This window comes from Carassius auratus, chromosome 39 (genome assembly GCF_003368295.1).
Source record: "Carassius auratus strain Wakin chromosome 39, ASM336829v1, whole genome shotgun sequence".
Taxonomy (NCBI): domain Eukaryota; kingdom Metazoa; phylum Chordata; class Actinopteri; order Cypriniformes; family Cyprinidae; genus Carassius; species Carassius auratus.
This window is the reverse complement of record NC_039281.1, coordinates 5,808,664-5,830,616: the sequence shown is the minus strand read 5'-3', so window position 1 is coordinate 5,830,616 and position 21,953 is coordinate 5,808,664. Positions and strand designations below refer to the sequence as shown.

The window sequence follows — 21,953 nt, the reverse complement described above, 5'->3', positions numbered from 1 at the left end:
CAACCTCACTTTGCTCTTCAGTCCTTCCTTACCCTGTCAATGATCGAGAAGAGGAAAAAAACTGCTGGACCTCAACAGCCAATATTAATTATCAGAATTTAAAGCATAGAATTTAATTATTAAGCTCTTTATCAAACTATAGCAGAGCGGGCAGTAAGACGCCCTTGGGACCTGACTGCAGGGACAGAAGTGGAGGACTGTGAGATGGTAGTTGGAATTCCAACCACCAGATGCAAGAACGACTTGTGATAATTATCTTATCATGTCAATACGGTTTCTTTTAATGACTGGGCTAAGCAGATTTACAAACATTACTACAGGTTTCTCCCTTTGCCTTTACGTAGTGGACTAAAGATGTCCTATACTTCTGCTGAATGGATATTAGGGCTCTGCATTTTAGAAAAATTGCAGTTTTTCCTGACGAATCGCATTGCGTTTGCGATTTAAAATATAAATTTAAAGGGATAATGATGACAATTATGTCATTAATCACTCACCCCATGTTGTTCCAAACCCGTAAAAGCTTTGTTCGTCTTTGGGAACACAATTTAAGATATTTTGGATAAAAACTGGGAAGCTTATGAATGTCTCATTGATTTACACTGTCAAGGTCTGAAAGAAATTGTCAGAATATTGCAATATTTCACTGTAAGATAAAAGAAAAAGAAAAACTAATAATTGTATCTTACAGTTAAGTTGTAAGTTGACAATACTAATATTTATAGCTTTCCAAAAATGAATTTTTTTTTTAACTTTAAACCATCAAACTATTATTCGGTAGAAAACCGCAGGGAGGCTTATGTTGAGAAACCTTCTCCTTTGGTGACAACAACTGATTCACAAGCGCTTCTTGTGGACGTTTTGTAGCATGTGCATGGACAAGTTTATGTGGAGCAGTAAAAACACCAGATCGGAACCAGAGGGAACCAAAACAAGGTCATTCTCTTAATCTGATAACACTGGAATACTTGTCAATCACCAAGTAAGAAACTTGACTGATAATTCAATAACAGCTTGTCTTCTGTTGGCCTGTTAAGCGATGCCGCGTTCAGGCCTGTGGGAAGTGTATTTAAACAAAACACAAGATCCACAACAGGCTCTGGGGCCGAGCAGTCAGCTCAGGTTGTCACTGACACAGGTACACAATCAACAAGGTGCAGTGATGGTTTCAGGACCAACCTCCTACTGCTACACTTGAAATGTCATGCGTGACTAAGTCAAAATATTTGTCAGTGCAGCTGACATGGATCACTGGACATTGCATCGTAAACAACGTTGCAGTAATTATGCTCTTGTAGTGTTTCTGTAACTGCGAGGTTTATACTTGCACTGGAGAGCAATAATAAAACCTAAACTGCAGGAGTCCAAGGAAAGTTTCACTCCCCCATGTCTGAGAAGTGTTATGAATGTACTGTGACCTTGTTAGAAGCAGCTGAAGCCTGTTTAATGTCTAAGAACTCAAATATGTTTTCAAAATAAAAACAACATTGTCTTTTTCAGTCACAAGTTTTAGATTTGCACACTGATTTGTAACACGTGTTAAGAAGAACGTGATTATATCCGAGATTATGGCTCACCTGAAAATAACACCCAACATACTGTTCTCTAAGTAGCCTATTTTACAACACACTGAATAAAAATAGGAAAATATTATTACAGATAAGAATATCCTCACTATTAAAGGCTTTGTTATAAATAAATGGAGTGGAGGAACTCACTAAAGGATGCCGAGATGTTGAATATTCCAGATTTAGAGGATGTGTGGTAGTGGCCTACTTGCACAACACAGAGAGACTGATTGGGTTTTAATCCCCATTAATGCATTGCTGCATAAATCCCATTACAACCATCACTAGGCCACTGCTGCCATCAGTCATAATATGAAAACTCAGGCACAATAGACCATTTAGGGCCACTAGCTCACTCTCTCTCTTCCATTTCTTTCTCATCAATTGTTCTACCTCTAATAATTGAACATCTTTGTGACCTCAGCATTGATTTAAAATGTTATAATAAAACCTCTAAATTATTCAAATGGCAAATTAACAGTGAAAGGCAAAGAAATGAAGGGTGAAAACGGTTGGACAAAAAATATTGAACTACTGGAACAGCCTAGAACTTGCAATAAGTAGGTGTGCTACATATCACACTTCTAAAACCAATAGTATTTCACATCCAGAACAAACATTTACAGGTAATGTACTCAACCCATTGTCAACCAAGATGTTTGTGTCTTGTTCTTTGGTCACGAATAATTTTTTTTTTTTTTGAAAAAAACATCCATCTCCATATAACGGATTTCTATGGTGCCCAAGAGTTTGAACTTCCAAAACGTTTCAATGCAGCTTCAAAGGGCTCTTAACCATCCCAGCCAAGGAAGAAGGTTCTTATCTAATGAAACGATCTGTCATTTTCAAAAAAAAAAAAAAAAAAGTAAGTGTATTATATATACATATATATACACACACATACTTTTTAACCTCAAACACTCGTCTTGTGTAGCTCTGCAATGTGCATATATACTCTGTGCAGTCCCGTTTGAAACAGTTAGGGTATGTCGAAAAGCTCCCATCTCATTTTCTCCTCCAACTTCGTCCTACATCGCTGCAGAAGTACCGATCCAGTGTTAACAAAGTGAACATGCAAAGAAGGTCAAACCCCCTTTAAAAAAAAGGTAAAACAGCGATGTAGGAAAAAATTAGTTGGGAGTTTTTCGACATACCCTAACTGTTATGAACCAAAATGCAAGTCCATGCAAATGTTGAAAATGTTGATGTCGATGTTAAAAACTATTGCCTATAAATTGTAATGAGTTTTTTAGAAAATTTCCCAAGATAAGACCCTTCTTCTTTCTCGGCTGGGATCGAGACAGCCCTTTGAGACGATTGATTGTAAATCTGCTTAGCCCAGTCATTAAAAGAAGCAGTTGTTGACATGATGTATGTGGCAAGAAGGTCATTTGAGACGACAAGTCAGTCTTGCAACAGGTGGTTGGAATTCCAACTACCATCTCCCATCTCACAGTCCTCCAATTCTATCCCTGCTGTCAGGTCCCTTAGAGCCCTATGAAGCTGCATTGAAACTGAAGTTTGGAAGACACCACAGAAGTCCACTATATGGAGAAAGAAATATTTTCCTCAAAAAACATAATTATGACTGAAGAAAGAAAAACATGAACATCTTGGATGACAAGGGGGGTGAGTACATTATCTGTACATTTTTGTTCTGCAAGTGACCTACTCCTTTAAGACAAAACTGACCAGTGATCATATTTAAGTAATATGTTGCATTATACTTTTTAAATGTAACTAGTAATCAGTGTTGCTGATTCCATGCTTTCCCCATTGAATTGGGCTACTCTTACGCTGTTGTTATAGTCTGCAATTTAAAGTGTTCTCCCCTCAACTGGAATGCGATTTTGCTTGAGAGAAAACCACAGAAAAAGCACAATAATGCTAGTCTGGGGCTAGTTTGGTTCACAGATCTGGCAACCCTGCTAGTAATGTATTTATTTGTATTAACTTTCTAGGGACTACAAATGCAAATTAATTTCAAATGAAATGAAAGATCATATTGAAATAAGATAAATATTAAATTACTAAAAATGAGAGAGTAATGCATAGCAGCCACAGAGTTTGTATTATACAACATTTAGGGGAGATTTATCCTAAAATACACAACACCACACTTCAATCGGTAGGATGTAATTATAATTGGACTTGACGTTGTATCCTTGATTACAAGACTTTTAAAAGGTAGACTGATAAAATCCTATGCGACTTTACTTCCAGAAGTTGCACAAAATCAGTCATCAGATAAGACCAAATAAGATTTACAAAAAAAAAAAAAAAGCACTATACAGTTTTGTGAGCAATATGCATCAGGACAGTCAAGATTGTAGTAGATTGTGGGCCCATGCACCATTTGAGGCTGAGATTGCAAGCAGTGGTTGTGACTTCCTGAACTAAGCAATGTAACTTATAATTTCTTACCACCACCTGAAGCAAAGCTGATATCCACAAGAGCTACGAGTTTAGCTTACTTAGACCTCCACTCCCTTCAGAGAGCTCTTTGGATTACTCCTTCACTCACTTCACCACAGGTATGCAAGTATGTAAAGACTTTAAGGTCACAGGATTTAATTAAGATGAATCACCTGGCTACTTTGTGCTCTTGTTTGAAGGTGACATAACCATGGCTTGCTTGAAAATTAATTCCAGCATGAATATTATATATAACTAACAGGTAACTATTACACTTCAGGCAAATTTGGGAAGTCGTGGCCTAATGGTTAGAGGGTTGGACTCCCAATCAAAGGGTTGTGAGTTCTAGTCTCGGGCCGGACGGAATTGTAGGTGGGGGGAGTGCATGAACAGCTCTCTCTCCACCTTCAATACCACGACTTAGGTGCCTTTGAGCAAGGCATCGAACCCCCAACTGCTCCCCCGCTGCAGCATAAATGGCTGCCCACTGCTCCGGGTGTGTGCTCACAGTGTGTGTGTGTGTGTGTGTTCACTGCTCTGTGTGTGTGCATTTCGGATGGGTTAAATGCAGAGCACAAATTCTGAGTATGGGTCACCATACTTGGCTGAATGTCATGTCACTTGTCACTTGTTAAATTTCCGAAGCGAGGAGAGGCACTTGAAATTTTATGACCGTCTTTCAAAAAATAAAAAAAAACATATTTGCATTACCCTGCTCTTTCTTCTCAGGCACAGTTTTGAGGCTGCTGTTATGAGAAGCACTGGGGTCTTGTTGGAGGAGCTGGAGATCAAGCTAAAGCGAGAAAAGGCCAGCCAATCAGAGAGCACTAATCGTGCTTCTTTCACCAGCACGGCCGTCATTGATGAAGTGGAGGAAACAACTATAGAGACTGGCTCACAATATTCCCAAACATTTCAGAGAGCAGGGAGGCAATATAGAGTGACAGCTCTCTAATGCAGATATGGTCTTGCTCTAGGGCTGCATGCTGTGATTTCCGTCAGCACTGAGGAAGTGGTAGCACTGTCCTTACGCAGCTTTTACAAAACACTTACTATACAAGTGTCTGACCCTTCAAAGACCAATAAGATTATGGCAGAGCACTGTGCAACATAATTTTTTATTTAATATAACAGCACTGGGAAATAATTATTAGTTTGTACTCTTTGTGTTCCAGACTAGAGTGTATAAAGATTTCCACATAATATTAAGAAGCACAACTGTTTTTACTTTTGACAAGAAGAAGTGTTTCTTGAGCACCAAATATTTTTTTTATATGACTGATGTAATGGTAGATAAAAATTCAGCTTTGCCATCACAGGAATAAATTGCATTTTAAAATATATTCTAATAGAAAAAGGTTATTTTAAATGGTAATGTTTCACAAGATTACTGTATCTTGATTAAATTATAAATTCAATCCAGGTCGGCATTAGAAACTTCTTTGAAAACATTTAAAAATCTGACAACCCCACATTTTTGAATGGGAGCGATCTTATATTTGTTGCACTAAATATCATATTGATACTCAGAACAACAGCACCCTTGCTTCTGTGAAATTGCTTAATGCTTTTATTCAGGAACTTAAAGAAAGCATTTTTGCATTTTATTAATGTCAAAGTCTATTCAGTGTCAATGTCAAATCTGTTTCCCCTCACTTTGGGGGAAACATGGTTAGCAACCTCCCCCGTCTCTTTTTATGTTTTATGTTACTAAACTCTCATTAATATTACTGGCACAATTTAACCTACAGTACTGAAACATGGCACGGTACAATTTTTATACACGAGTCATTTTCAGCAGTTTAATTTACTTGGGTTTGGCAGATAAAGACAGGGTTTTTTTTCTCACCTCCAGTCACACCATCAGTGGATGCTGCAGCAGTTGGTGTGCTGCTATGCCAAGAAGATGAGAGCAGGTGTCAGAGCAGGGCATGAAAATAAAGCTTCGGCTGCTTTGTGATTATTGAAGACTCTCTAAATTATGCTCTGGCTGCCTATTGATTTGGCACTGCATCTGGTCTGGCAATGAATTTATCTCCAAGAAAATATGAAAAACTTGCAAGCCCTGCTCAGCCAGTCTGTGGCATTCATCCTCCAGCTTATTAGCATGTGCTGTAGTCATGTGTCCTTGTGCATTCAGCACCACTGGCCTAATTGTATTGCAATGTTAGGCTGATATACAGTTCCCTAATCAATCCCAATCAATCCCTAAATATTCATAATGAAGTCAACATTTCAAAAATAGAACTTGTATAATGTATAGTTTTTATTAGAGAGATATAATGATAAACAAAATTATAAAAGAGAGAGAGAAGGGGGATGCAATCTGTGTGAATTTCAGTTTCAATTTCTGTTTCACTATGGCTTTAGTATTATAAAAGTTTTTACAATTTACCACATTTCTAATAGCAATGCCAATACAATACTATCAAAACTGTGTTAGTACTTAAAGTGCTCTCTGTAACTTAATGACTAACATCTAGAAGTCAAGATTATTATTTCTTATGACTGAATCAACTTGGCATAATCAGCCAATGGTATTTTTTATGGATTAGTTCAAAAAAGAAATAACCCTTTATAAAACAACTGCACAAATACACTTTTACCAGTGTAGCTTTTAACCATTTAAAGTGTAAATGACTTTGCATAGTTTCTATGAATACACAGATGACCTCAATGTATAGAATACGGAGTACAGAAAACCTAAACTTCACGCATTAAATCCAGAGTAACTAACAAACTAACAAGGGATGTTGAGAATACCAAAGTTAACGGAATCCTGAAAGTTTTAATGATGTAGAGTCAGTGCAGTGTGTTTCATAATAGTTCAAAACAAATACGATGAAAGGCAGCATGCTGTGTGAATGAGTCACGCACAACGCTTTGACAAAGTGCTGCCTAACACAAAACAAAAAAATGAACTCCTGTTGGTATTCAACAAAGTCTGCTGCACATTTACTATAAACACTAGTAATAAAAAATATGAAAATATGCTGAAATTATATAAAAATGCTAAGCTGTCTGTCTGTTCTTCTCTGCGTAAAGAGGGGTAAGGAACAATAAGACAAAGACACTCTAATCAATAGCCTTTATTTGGGGGGGGGGGGGGGGGGGGGGGTCAAATTTCTTTTTTTTCTGTATGTTTTTTTCTCAAAAGCGACTTACAAGAGGGAACAAAGCAATTTGTCTCTGTGCCAACAATATTCCTAATATACAGTGACGGGTTTATTTTGACAAGTAATCAGGCTATACTACACTTTGGGTTTTCATCAGTTGGAAGAAAGGATAACAGCATATTCATGTCGTTGTAAACTGGAATGAAAACCCCACATCAATTAATCGCAAGGAGGTTTCTTTGGCAACCCTGTAGCCCCTTTGTCTCCATGGCAATGGTTGGCCAGTTTACATCCCGCTGAAGCGCGGCTGATTCAGAGACATGCAGAAGCTCGGCTTTACGCAATCGGTCATTAGCGCAGTGGCTACCCAAACAAACGATTAAGCGTCATCACATAGCGCAGAACGTTGCAAATGTGATCAATATTTGAGCAGTTACACAGACTTACCTTAATGTGCAAGGAAGAAAAAGGGGAAATTCAACAGAATAATAATTCGGTTGTATCGCAGGTTACGTTAAAGCGACAGCCCCAACAATTCATCTCTGCAGAACAGACTGAATGAAATCTCTGCTGATTTTCTGTCTTTATCATGTGGCAGTTTTCGGTTAATCGGCGGAGCTGCTAATCGTTTTTCTCATAGACGTTTGCCCTGGATTAAATTTTTATATTTATCTTGGCCAAATTATATAGCTAAATGCTTTTATGTTTTCCCAATTGAGCAACAATGCAACGAGTGGGAGATGAATGAGATCACGGTCGCTTTAAACCTACTGTGAGCAATCAAGACGCTTTAAGACTCTTCTTACCCTTTGAAGCATCCTTTTCTTCTTTAGGCTTAGCCACTTTTCCGCTCATAGATCCCAGTTTGGATGTATAGATCCCGATTTAGATTAAAACCCGAAATCCTTCAGCCTTGTATACCCACTCTCGATTTAGGAAATCCTTGCCAAATCCAAAACAAAGGTGCCAGGTGAGGAGATAAGAGCTCTGCAAGAAACGCACTGTAAATAAACAAAAGTGCATGCTTTTTTAAACATCAGAGAAAAAGTGGTGGTTCTCGTACCTTCTATCGACATTTATCAACAGCCATCAATGCAGTTAATAAATATACAGACAACAGAAGTCGAGTTTACAAAGCGCGTGGTAGTAACACGTCCGCCAATGTCACAATGAAACGCAGACCTTCACGAAGTGCTCTTTGTTATCAACAAGGTTATCTCACCTTATCTCTTCCACGTTGTCGCCTACATTAATGCACATTGATAAAAACAGACGGCTCCCGCATGAAGCTAGAGGTGATGAAAATAAGACGAAGCTTCGCGAATGAAGCAAACCAGAGAACAAAAAGCGCGAGGGAAGGAGAGGGGCTTCCACCGAGTGTCAGTCGACGTCAGCTGTGACACACTGGACGCGATCGCTGATTTAACCTGAGGAACCACCTGACCTTTTCATACTGTAATTCAGAGATATTCACAAATGTACTAGCCTGTTGCCAGCGTTTGCAGAGACTGGGTCTGTAAAACACGCAGTGCTGTAGTGTGAGCAACAGATAGGCTATTGTGAAGCAAAACCGAAATAACACCTGCATATGCGATGGGATATAGAGGTAATGTAACCACTGCAATGTATATTAAGGGACGGTTTACGCTGGAAATAAATCTATTTTCAGGAAGTATATAGTCTACTCTAAGTTATTCTTGATTTGAGCGATATGCAAAAAATACCAACAATATTCCGAATATTTCAAAATATACCGAATTCCAATACGCATCTTAAATTGAACGGAACTGTAAACGTAGCTCCATTTCAAGAACCCATTAGAGCATTCATCTGATCGCCCTAATTAAAGCTGGAACCCCAATGGACGTCAAAAGGGAAAGATTGGAGGCTTTTTAAAAGTAGATACTGGCCTTATTTTAGACCAAATAAAGCATTCTATAAAATGTAATTTTAAAACTTTGTACTGCTTATAATAATCACAAATGTAAGCACCGTATTTATCTCGAAACTCATCACGCTTAAAAAAAAGAGTGCTAATAACAAATCTCACACCTACTTGAGACAAACCTGCACAATCCCGAAAGTGGCTTTAATAGTAGCTACTAGCTACATACGGACATGAAATGTGCACTTAAAATTAAGCTGTACTAAAAGTGGATACAGGTAAAGAACAAAGACATGAGAAGTCAAGATACAGAAGAGAGAGAGAGAGAGAGAGAGAACGATGTGAGCTACCGAGAAGGTGGGAAAATAAGTCTGCGTGTCTTCATTAGGCTATAGTCTATTTTCAAACATTTTTCTCAAAAGTGTAGGATAACATCAAACTTTTGTGCTCACAAGAGAAACGCACTACTTCGTATTATTATTATTTCCTACATGTGGTACCAATGTTAGCCACCAGGGACATCCGTTTGAACCCCTGCCCGGACAGCCTCTGTATAAGCGGCACCCAGGCTTATGACTAAATAGTTCTGAATCCACAGTTATGAAAGATTAATGTAGTCCTGTCAATGTTATCCACCAAAAATTACCTTGATTAAATACACAGGTAATAAAAAAAATCTTATAAAGATTGTGACACTCTTAAGATTTTTGCAGAATTCATTAATAAAGTCCCCGGAGTAAACAATGCACAGTCCTGTCATAACAATATTCACAAAGGGAAACAAATAAGACTCAGTAATTTACTTCCAATGTGCAAAAAAAATTTGTGGAGACGACTAGTGCACAATATCTCGAGAAACACATTCAGTTGTTGAAGTTAATAAAAAACATTAAACAAGAATACTACTTGCACCATTTTGAATATGAAAATATAGGCTACTTCTGTATTCATGGCTATCTAACATGCAATAAAAATTATTTAGGGCATGCACATGTTTTGAAGTCTGCATACGATCCCGTGAAAACGCATCTATCAGGAATATCCGAAGTCTCCAAACTAAATAATGTCGAGGCGTATATGATTTCGTATTGTCTTAAATGTAGTCCTGACACAGTCCCTCAGATAAAATAAGTTTTATCTTACCTGTTTAATCGATGAAGAGAGGCTTAGACCGATGAATTGCCCTCGTTCAGTCTTCCTCAAACACGCATAGCTAAAATTCTCCACGTATTCTGCTGATCACTCTGTGCGCTTTCAACACCTATCGAACCACGAATCTTTCACTTTGAAATACTGGGTTTCTTAGTGTCTGCTAACTTGTAGTTGTCAGAGAAGCGACATCAGACGGTGTTTATCACCTGATGGATTGCACTCCTTTGCAGCACTGAGAATGGAAGGAAACAGAAGGCGATGGTTTCAGGATCCATACTTGCTATTTTTAGGGACAGTTGGACGCCTTTCAAAGTTTCATTGACCCAACTTTCTTAAGACGCTGTCCAGGGCTTTAAACTGACAGTGCTGGGTTCTGTTTATTAAATCATAATTAAGGAACCAAATTATACAATAAACAAGGGTTTTGGAAGAGTGTGAAAAAAAAAACTTTAGTCATTTAAAGCTACATACATATCAAAACTTCTCTTCCCTTTCAAGTGTGCAAATAAGTCCTACAAAAGGGAAGTTTTACTAAAGGGAGTTTGCCTCCACAAATAATGATGGCATTTTGAGGTTGCAATCTACAAAGTCACCTTGGAGAATTGAAGAAGATGGCAGGCAAGAAAAGAGGCCATCCAAGACGTGCGGGTTAAAGTGGTTTATCTGAGCACAGTGTGTCTTCTGGGTTTGTAGTTTGTCAAGCCTGAGCTCACATTCCAGCATGAGAGAGCTGAAGGATATACTAACCTCACTTTCCCCTTCACTGTTTCTCTGTTGATGCTCAAGCAGCTTGTTAACATACACAGAATCTGTCAAATCCAGAGCCCAAACAAAAAGCTCTCTCCAATCAAATCTACTAGATTTGAGCTGACAGCTAATGCTTTGACAACATTGACAGTTATGAGTTTTATAGAAACTAAATGCTTGAATTAGTGCAAAGCAACAGTTGTTTGCAAAACAGTGTTGGAAGTCTCTTGTTCTCACATTGTAATTATTTCAAATCTGTCATGTTTTTTTTTAGAAGTAACACACTTCTAGTATCACCAAAATTAATGCTGAACAGTGTGTCTTTTTTCTTTTCTTTTAATAATATGGAACATGAAGTGCCTAGTTTTTATGTACTGAAGAACTAAATTTATAGAAACACGTTTCACTTTAAATATCTTCACAATTGAATATACTGTTTGGAGAATTAGATTTTTGGATTGAACAGTTTGTTGTGTTGGCAGCTCCTCATCTTGGTAAGATCCACACAATATTTGTACTGCAAAATAGTGACGTGTACAGTATTTTTGCAAGTACATTGTAGCAAATTCTGTGTTCCTGAGGCTCAGTGGTAGAGCATTGTGTTAGCAGCGCAAAAATGTTGTGGGTTCAGTTCCCAGAGAACACACATAAACAGATGTATAGCCTGAATCCACTCTAAGTTGCTTTGGATAAAAGTGTCTGCTAAATGCATAAATGTAATGTAAATGTAAATCAGGACTTCAGAACAGACTAATAACCTTATCCTTTGTCATTTATATTCATGAGAACTGAGAGATGCATAAGAACTTACTGTGCTGGGTCTAAAAGCAATAAAAAAGAGAGGTACAGCTTTCCAAATGTTAAATCAATATTGGAAAAGGTCATGTAGGTCAGCATGCTACTAATCAATGAAGAATGGGGTCAGCAGCTGGATGACCTGATGAAAACGTTCATCTAAAAATGATCTCAGTATTCTGCAACTTGCTTGTCAGTAAAGAGAAATTTACAGGCCCAATAATATTACCAAACGTGTTTCAAAATATTGTACACAGATCATATAAATAACATGCAACAGATCACTTTTTTTACGTCCTATTTTTAATGTCTTAAATGCATATATTTCTTTGAGCTGTATTGATTAGTGGTCAACTAATTTCAATATCTGAGTGACTGATTCCCTCGACAGCAGGTTATATAATTATGATATATACATCATCAATTTAATGATGGCAAATAAGATAAAGCACATAACATTTCCGACTCATCATAATTTATATAATATTTTCTTGCATTGTTCAAATTAACAATTGATATCCAGAACAAGTAACTAAAAATAGTTTCCGCTGATATAAGGAAGATTCCTGCCATGTCTGAGTGTCCTGTACACCCCTATGCTTTCAGTCAGGTAGTGCCCTCTACTAAATTCCCCAAAAGCAATAGCAAAACCAGTCCTAATTTTTTCAGCCAATCACATGTCACATGATTGAATCAAAATATGTTACATTAATTGTTTACCTGATTGTGATCTCCCACAGTGTCCATTGTGCTGCCACTCAATCAACCTCTGTAAAATAATAGCAGTTAAGATTAAAGACTGTAAATTATTTCATAGCGCTAAGTCAGGAGTGTTGATTTCCAGAGGTGTCCTTGAAAAGCTTTTGCTGATGAATGGTTGGAACAATAGTATTGTGTGGGCAACAATTATCCGAATGTTCATGAAGAAAGGCTCAGCTGTGAACACTCAGTTATAGATTGACATTAATGGCAGCTTTACTTAAAAAGCCAGGACACAGTCATGGTGATTTTCTCTAACTTGTTTTGTGAAGAGGCGCAGACTTCAAAGTGATTTTGGAGAAGTTTTAATTGTATCAAAGACGTCATGCACACATTTCTTATTGCCTTATTTAATATCAGTTTTTATAAGTTTACCTCTTTAAATAAATCTTTGATCTCAAATCAACAAGGTTGTCGAGGTGGCCGATAAAATAGAAAACTTTTTTTACAGACCAAATGATGCATGCGAAAATATGCCATTATCAGGACATTTTGGGATTGTTCCTAAAATAATTTTCTGGGACAGAGAGAAAAGTGTTTTAGGAATAGAGCAAGTGATTTATGGACTGCTGTTATGCTGAGGTTTTAGTTAAAGGCTTGTTTTTTAAATATTGATATGTCCTGTGCTCTGGGTAAGGCTGATTAGGGAGTAATTCATTTCCGGTTGTGATAAGTATTCTGCTACTACAGTATGACATAATTCGAGAGCAAACACACCTATGTGCTAGTAATGGCAGGTCCCAATGGGGTCAGCCAACTGTTAGAATTGAGGTCAAAGGCTTTGACCTGACACCACAATTCTGATATCTCCTCCATCTAAAATTGGAACAATTGATATGAATCTCTCACAAACCTCTGGAGATCTACAGCTTTCTGGCAGTCATTGAGTGTGATCGAACCATGGTGTATGTACTGTATATTTACCATAACATCTATGATAATTAATAAGCATATTGCTTAAAACTGCACAGAATTTTAATTCATACTGTATATCCAGTGGGGTCCAGAAATCCAAGACTTTTGTGAAAATGCTTTCACAATATTTTGAAAAGGTCAATTAAAAATAAGTATTCATTTCAAAATGTCTCAGTATTTGATTTGACAGCAGCACTCAAGCTGCATGAACTCTACAAGTTTGTGTCAAACCTGATGATCATGTTCTCCTGCATGATTTGAGATTATCCAAACACTGAGATGATTCACTGGAAGCAAGAACATATGTCTGTACTGAGTCACATGACATTGCAATGTCACAAATTTATGTAATTAGTAGTTCAAGCTACCTATTTATTTCCAGGTTTAAATTAGGTTTTGACCAAGATGACTGAAGAGCCTTGAGCAGAGATCTGTTTAACATCCCATGGGTAAACATTAGGCTTTATTGTAGCACTGTCCTGGAGCGTTGGGAGCTGAGGAACCCTGGCCTGACTGATCCCCAGAAGACCAGTCCAAACATGGGAGTTGCAGATGGCAGGACAAAACACTGAAGAAGGAACTAGAGGAAGAAAAAGAGTCTGTTATAAAGCTGGAAGTGTTGTGACATTTTATTAGGCACAATGTGAACTTTTCTTCATGATAATGAATTTAAAAATCACAAAATGTGTGATTGTCTCATTTGGGCATTTAATGAATCCCGAAGGTTTGAGAACACTCTAAAAATGTCTTCTTACGAGTAATACGGTAGCACATAGTCTGCAGATGCCAATTTCAGTCCAATATTAAGTCCTGCATTTAAAAATGTTTGGAAACTTGTGAATTGGGCCATCACAGAATTACACGGGAGCACTGACATTGTTTTTAGGCATTTGCACTTCCACTGTAATCACCAGCTGCTGGTTGTGGTGATGGGACAAAAGCACTTTTCTAACCCTCTTGTTATTATTCCCTGAAGTATAGATCATACTCCATGCTGCAATACAAGAATTGGAATACTGCAGTTACAGAAGAAGTTACAAAAGTTGTCATGGGGCGGTACCCCATTAAAAGGTACACTTTTGTAACTTATTTACCCCTAAAGGGTGCATATCAGTTTAGAAGGTATTAGAAATGAATATGTACATATCAGTACCTAAATGGTACATATAGTACCTTTCAAAAGGCTACCCCCCACCCCCCAGTGTCAGTCTCTAACTTAGCAGTTGTCAGTGAGATTTTCACATATTCACTTACCGTTTACAGTTTTGAGCACACATAAAGTAGCTATTTCTTTTCATTCTCTCACTAAATATCAAGCAGATTGTTTAAATGTCAGCTGCTTAGATTCGGCTTAGCTGGAGTGGTGCACTGGGGCTGTGGGTGTGAAACATTACCCTTTCAGATATACCGAATGACTGTGCTAATTAACAGAGGTGCACTCAAACAAATACCAGATTAATGTCAATGGCCACGTCCAGGAGACTCAGGCATGGGCAGATCATTCAAGCCTGCAGTCGTTCCATTTATAACTGCGCCCACAGGAAGGGAGTCGGGAGCGCTCCGTGTGATTTAATGGTGGAAAGGGAGACAGATGTCAGAGCCAGCAGCAGCAAATGCCCCTAAACTCACCTTCAGAAAACAAATGGGATGCTTCCATGTCTAGCATGAGAGTGATTAGAAACACGGTCATCAGTCCTGATTCAAACTAATTAAACACACTGAAATGGTTACCATGGTTGTCTCATTGTTAACCCGACAAACACAAAGCAATGAATAAAAATGCAGAACATGAAAAGAAGATATCAATTTTAAAATAATAAATTGCATAAAATTACATTAATCAAAATTAGGCATTTAAAATATGATGTGCCCCTTGAAAATGTGTCGACCTGCCTTGGCATTAAACTAAATATGCTTTTTTGACATTAAATAAAATAAAAAAATAAAAAAAAACATTAGTAAATATGCTAGTGTTGAAAAGGTCAAATTGTTCTGTTAAAATCTGTCAATGTTTTCTAGTTGTTTTTATAACATTAAAAACCTTAATGTTAAAAAACCTTATAGTTTAGATATTTAGTAATTTATAGTTTAGATATTTAGTCATTTTATTGTCATGAGCTGTACACTGATGAACTGAATATGGTGGTTAGAGGGTCACTTCAAAAGCAGCAATCAAGACTTGAAGACCCAGTGCATGACCTAAATGTTCTGAAAGTGGTTCTTTAATAAAATGATATGTAATTTGCATAAATAATAGCTTTGGTTCATTATGCCACCGTGAGAGAAAACACACGCACACACACTCCCATGTTCCTGCAGGAGTAGCAGCAGGGTAAACACACAGTGAGGAGTGACTGATGTCCAGACTGCGCTCTCAGAGGAGGAGGAAAACAGTAAGGACTAACACAGTGAGAAACTGAGGCAGAGATTGTGGTTCCTGCACGATGTGAAGGTTGTTCTCAGACAGCCTGATATTCTTAGTCAGTCTGCATTCAACTGAGATGGTGCAAAGTTTATTTTTCTCTCTTTTTTTCTAAAAACACAAAGCAAAGTGAAGTAATTACAGCCTTTCTCAGTCCTCTCTGTGCCGTTTCCTGTTGGTGTGATGTTTCTCTGTTCTCACTGTTCTATGAGATGTTCACTGTATATACAGTAGCTGCGGTCTGGCCTGCTGCCTCGCCGTCTCTGGAGGGTAATCAATCTTACTAAAGGAAGAAATTCATGTGAAACTCAACCTCAGGAAGTGCTTTTATTAAGTGTATCATCTAAAACAACTTTTAATATACAGAAACTCCTTATTCAACATGTCCTGGATACTACATGTATAGGGCATATATACAGTAATGCTATACACAAGTTCTCTGTTCCCAAAGTTTTTAAAGGAATCATTAGCCAAAAATTCAAATTCAGTAATGATTTACTCACCCTCATGTTGTTTCAGACCTGTATTAATTTTTTTCTGAAAAAAAGTATTGAAAGATGCAGGGCCTATAAAGTTCAAAAAAGGACCAAAAAAGGATTAAGTATAACACAAATGGTCCATATATGTACTTCATAAATTAAGAATATCACAAGATGTTCACAAGAATATCCCAATATAGTATAACAGAAAACAAGATTAGAAAACAAACTAGAGAACTAGTGAACAATTGTACACTACATTCCAAGTCTTCTGAACTCAAACAACAGCTTGTGTGGAACAGACTACAATTCATTATTCCCAGATAATCGTCCCTGCTGCTGTTGCTCACAAATCTCATTTGTGCAATTTGAGTATGCGCAAATGTACATTTGGTGCATCCAGATCGGTTACAAGACACACAGGAACCAGAATCATGTGGCATGTCTTGTTGTGCCATGTTATAATAAATAATGTATGCAAAACTATGATATTTGTGAGATGAGGCAGATAAAGTTTACTATGAAACTAAAATTTCTGTCTTTTTCTCACACAAAGCTATTATACTTTGGCAGACTAAAATAATGGTGCATGAGTTGTATGAAGTCCTTTTGCAGTGTTATTGCTCACCATTCACTATCATTGAGAAGAGTAGCATGATCATTGTGCTTAACATCTCCTGAGTAAGGAGAACAGAATTTTGAACTATTCCTTTAAATAACATAATGTGGATCAAGGGAACATGTACAGTGTAGTATGGTACCTGTTTACAATCACAGCTCCTCATCTTTCTCTCAATCCCTTCTGTCTCCACATTATGTTACAACCCAGTCAAGTGCTTTTTGAGGCCAAAACAAAAAGTGTGTACAAATGGCTCAGGCACTCTATAATGAGCTACACAGGTCCTGTGCAGAGTTCACGAAGCTGGGACCTTTGCGATCTGCTTAAGGTGAAGATGCTCTCCATAATCGATTACAATGAACAGGCATCACATTTTTATTATCTACTGGAGAGGGCTGATCTTTTGCAGTAGCCTAGCCTCTAATCTAATTGGAGACAGCACCAATTCCCAGCAGCACAAGGCAGGCAGAGAGACGCACATCAATGCTCAAATCAGTTTTGCTGTGTTATAAATCAGCTTCAGTTCTCACATGCACCACATAACCACACCAACCTGCCCTTCACAACATTATAAAGTCCCTGCACCAGCTGTTTATCAGGCCGAGACCCAATGTAGTCTATTTCAGCCCAGTGAAGTGAAAGTATATGACACCTCAAAACAGGATGAGAGAAAATGTATTTTTCCAAATGATAGTGTATCAGGGCTCTTAATAAACACTATCAACAGTACTCTAGGGGCTACTGAACAGACAGTTTATTTTAAAGTATTGAAAAATATAAATGTGTGAGTTAAAGCTCTGTTAAACTTTACTTGCAAGTTGTACCACACACTTGCAGTCTGCAAGCACACCTGAAAACCTGGACAAAATACAGGACATTTGCATGTAAGTATACAAGTGAAAAAATGCAAAGACTGAAACTGTGTGTATCGGGACAGACCTAAAGTTCCAAGGAAATAAAGGGTTAGCAGAAAATAATAGCTAGTGATAAAGACTTGACTTGGACAACACACCCAGCTAACAAGAAATGTTTTCAGAACTTTGGCTAATGCTCCTGTAATGTTAATAGAAATTTTGTTATCTGCTCTTTGATAATATTCTCAAAATGTTAGATCAAATACATTTAAATTGCAGTTCATGGCATGTTTGTCTTCTAAAACATTTTAGTTGGACATTTTGTTACTACCTGTTTCAGAACATTCAGAAAACTTTCAAAAGTTACATAATGTTTGCAAAATGATAACATGAAATGTATATAACCAGGAAAAAAAATAAAAAAGCAAATTTTTAAAACATCAGAGAACATTTAAAAATAATGTTTCAATAATTTAATGGGAATGTAAGCATAAAATTCGTAGAAAAAAAATGTTGTTAGCTAGCCAGCTACTCCCAAAAATGCACAGGTTAAATATTGATTTGAGAAATTATTTTATAATCTTTTTTGTTTTTGTTTTTTTAGCAACAAGACAAAGTTTCAATAGTATACTGAAGTCATCCTTGGTAACTTTGCCATGGACCAGTCATAAACAAGAATTCCAGACCGTCATGGCATTTTAAACATAGTAATGCCTTAATAATTTTTGTTAGTGTTGTCTGGATTTGTCTAAATATAGCTCTGCCTTCAGACTCAGAGACTTTAGCTTCACTGACTGATGGTGTTGGTTTTAAAAATGGCTGTGAATGCAAGGCTAACTGGGGGGTAAAGCTTTTTCAAGCATTAAGTGCAGTAATGAAAAAAGTTTTGAGTAATGTAGTCAATTTACTCATGCTCTTATAGCTGCAATAACAGTCTGTTGATTGCTGCTTGAGAGGCTGTGTGCCAAAGCCCATCTCAGCAATGAAATCTAACGCTCAGTTACAGATTGATTGGCACTCATACAGTGGGATTGATGGCCAGTGTTAATTACTTCGACATGAATAATTCAGCCCCGTAATGGGTGGATGAAAACGAAAAGCCCACAGTCAATAAGAATGCTCCATCTGAGAAGATAACAGATTCCCCAGGGTCGAGAAGAAATCGAGAGCACTTACAGTGGAACTGAAGCGTAGACTGGGCTGTTCTCCAACATGCTGATCCAGCCCCTCTTACAGTCCCCAATCTAGGGCCCATCTGTGGAGTATATATATAGACGATAATGCTTTCATTATGATAGAGAAGTATTGCATATTTCATCGCATTCTAGTATCATCTCTTTTTTCTAATAGTAAAAGAGGAAACCATTGAATGTTAAATTAATTCAAGAGGGGGGGACTATCTAACGCTTACATTTTTACAACGCTTAACACACACTGAAGCAGCAGCACCATCTAGTGGAGATTTTAATTGTGGAATTTTTTGATGCCAACACACGCACTCTCTCACTCAAACAGAATATCCTGTGCCAGTCGTTTGTGTGGAAGTGTGGTAGGCAGGTGTACAACTGAGCGTTGGATCAGGTTATTTGTCAGCTCACCGTGAAATAATAAGATACTGAATTTGGATTTGGCATATGGCTTCATTTGTTCTCCTTCTTTTCCCATATATTCTGCTGAAGGCCTTTGCAGGTAGGACCTACGGAAACCACTTACCTCTGATAAATTAGACTTCTTAGAACAATGTGTTTTATATGTTACTGTGGCAAAGTCAGCTGTGAGAACTTTTGCCTGCGGTCCCACATCTGTCACGAACACATCTGCACAGTCTTCCAATTAGACAATCAAACCCACATCCAGCACTTCCAAACCAGACAGCTGGACACCCCTACAGATTTTAAACAAAAAGGCAGCAAAGTCCCACCATCTCATGTTGAACTCCCCAAATGGGTCTTTGTACAAACAGTAAATGCCCCTAAAAGTCGTATTGTTGGTGGCAATCCATCTTTACTTGGAGAATTCCCTTGGCAGGTAAATATTATAAATATTATGTGCTATAGAAGTCAACATGCCTTTGATCAAATCATCTATTAGTAAATGGAGTTAGGTCACATCTGCTACAACCCAATCTGTTAGTGCACCCAAAATCATGTCATTTCTCTCAGACTGCCGATCTCTAGGTGGCGCTGGTGGCGCGCTTAACACAGCAGGTGTTCTGTGGAGGCTCCATCTCAACCAGTTATGGGTCATTACTGCAGCCCACTGTCCGCTAGGAAACAAGAATGGATCCTTATACATCAGAATTGGTAAGACCAGAACAATAGCCAAAGAAATACTGATTCAATTAAACTGATGTATGGCGCAAATATTTAAAAATATAAAATATTGGGGGATATTTAAAATCTATTTAATAGTAAAATATGAAAACAAATATTTAATATTCAATCACAACATACACAGCATTATAACTTTCTTCATCAATGTTTTTTTTTCTTCAGTAAAAACATCTTAACATCCAAGTTTTTAAAAAAACATTACGTTTCTTTTACATTTTAGTACATTTTGTCAGATTTATAAGATATATCTTATAAATAGGACAAATTGTATTTGTAAACTGTATTTAAATACATGCATTATTGTTCAAAAGTTTGGTGTGAAAATAAATAAATATTTTTTTATTAAGGCTAAAAGAGACAGTAATGACATTTAGAATTATTTTAAAGATATAAGATTTTTGTTTCAAATAAATATTTTACTATATTGTTTTTACATTAATCTAATAAATAAAGCTTTGGTGAGCATAAGAGACTCTTTCCAAAACCATTTCCTTATTCAATGTTGAATCTCAGGTAAATTTATCTTGTTTTTTAAGAATCTGTAGATATTTTTTTCTGCCATTTTTACAGATCCAAGACCAATTAATAATATAATTAAACTAAACAACTACTGTATGTTTCACAGGGGAGCATGACGTCTCCAAGACTGAAGGCACAGAACAGAATCTGAACATCACCCGATCCATCTCACATCCCCGTTATGACTCCAAAGTAAGCCTCTACAATCATGATATTGCCTTGTCGACGCTGCAAAGCCCCATCTGTTTTGCCCCAAATGTACGTCCCATCTGCTTGGGACCCGTGCTCTTCTCCAACTCACTGCTGCAGTCTGGATCTCTGGCTACTGTCAGTGTCTGGAGCCGTCTGCGCTTCCAAGGCCGAAATGCAGAGACTTTACAGAAGGTTGAGTTGCCTTATGTCGAAAGAACAGTGTGTAAGGAAATCAGCAGTGATCTGATCACATCCTTCATGTTCTGTGCTGGATACTCAGATTCTCTAGTCTATTATCGTTAGAAGGTATACTGCTTAAAAATATGGATTTATGACTTGAACGTCATCTGCACACATGGAGTATTCAATCTTAGAGAGAGAAGGTGAACTTGTTTAATTAAATGAAGTGAAATAAATACAATTATTGATCATAATCCACTTTTCCCATTGTAACCAACTGTAGTCATGCTCCGCCCCTTAGGACTTGGCTGGCCAATGAGATTCCATCAATAAACCTTGTGCAGCATTTCATCATCTATACACATGACGTCATCCCTTGACTGTCCCATAAGGACATTTAATAATCCATAGACACATGCTGTTTTCTCACATGTTTAATGAAAGCAAGTATGTTATTAAGCAATACACTGTCTTGCTACATGGTAAGAACCTGCTAAGGTTTCTTGACTGGGAACTCTTATCTCTCATTCAGACAGAAAGAAAAAAATGTAGCCCCTCAAGCTTTGAACTGCTGCTGCTTTCAGAGGGAGAACTGGAGGAACATGAAGGGGGTGACTGGAAATATCTGACACTAGAAACATACTTAAGATTTCGACAGCGTTCTTTAAAAGAGTCGTGACCTAGTTCTGAAAATCACTGGATCTTACCCGTAAACACTGGAGGCATCAGATCACTCACATCTCACCCGTGAAAGATCCTTTCATCATTTGAGGCCAGTCTCTGAGAGATAACAGAACTGATGTTTATGATTTATATGTAGCTTTGACTCAAAAATGTTTAATACAGAAATCCTTGTCTTATAAATTAAAGTTTTTTTTTTTTTTACCATTATTTTCTCATTTGGGGTCAGAATTTATTTATTTAAAAAAAATTAAAGAAATGTTAATTAAATTTCATTAAAAAATGCATTCAATTGATGAAATTTTAATAGGAGCACACCTGT

The 21,953-nt window shown here is 37.3% G+C and overlaps 1 protein-coding gene and 1 pseudogene across 6 annotated transcripts in view; one reads left to right on the top strand and one right to left on the bottom strand.

Annotated features, from left to right (window-relative positions):
* Nucleotides 1-10,382, bottom strand: part of LOC113057777 (fibroblast growth factor 13) — a 115,738-nt gene extending 105,356 nt beyond the window's left edge. Inside the window, exons 1-2 of one of the 6 annotated variants that reach the window (XM_026225296.1) lie at nucleotides 10,128-10,382; nucleotides 7,906-8,086 (exon numbers count right to left, since the gene is read on the bottom strand). In XM_026225296.1, the coding sequence (XP_026081081.1) occupies nucleotides 7,906-7,954 (49 nt within the window). In that variant the 5' untranslated portion in view covers nucleotides 7,955-8,086; nucleotides 10,128-10,382. Of the gene's footprint in view, nucleotides 1-7,905; nucleotides 8,101-8,162; nucleotides 8,669-10,127 lie in introns of those variants that run through there. The other 5 variants (XM_026225297.1, XM_026225293.1, XM_026225295.1 and 2 more) reach the window with 5 other exon arrangements.
* A 6,758-nt stretch (nucleotides 10,383-17,140) lies between these two features.
* Nucleotides 17,141-21,073, top strand: LOC113058022 (coagulation factor IX-like; annotated as a pseudogene).
* The last annotated feature ends 880 nt before the right edge of the window (nucleotides 21,074-21,953 follow it).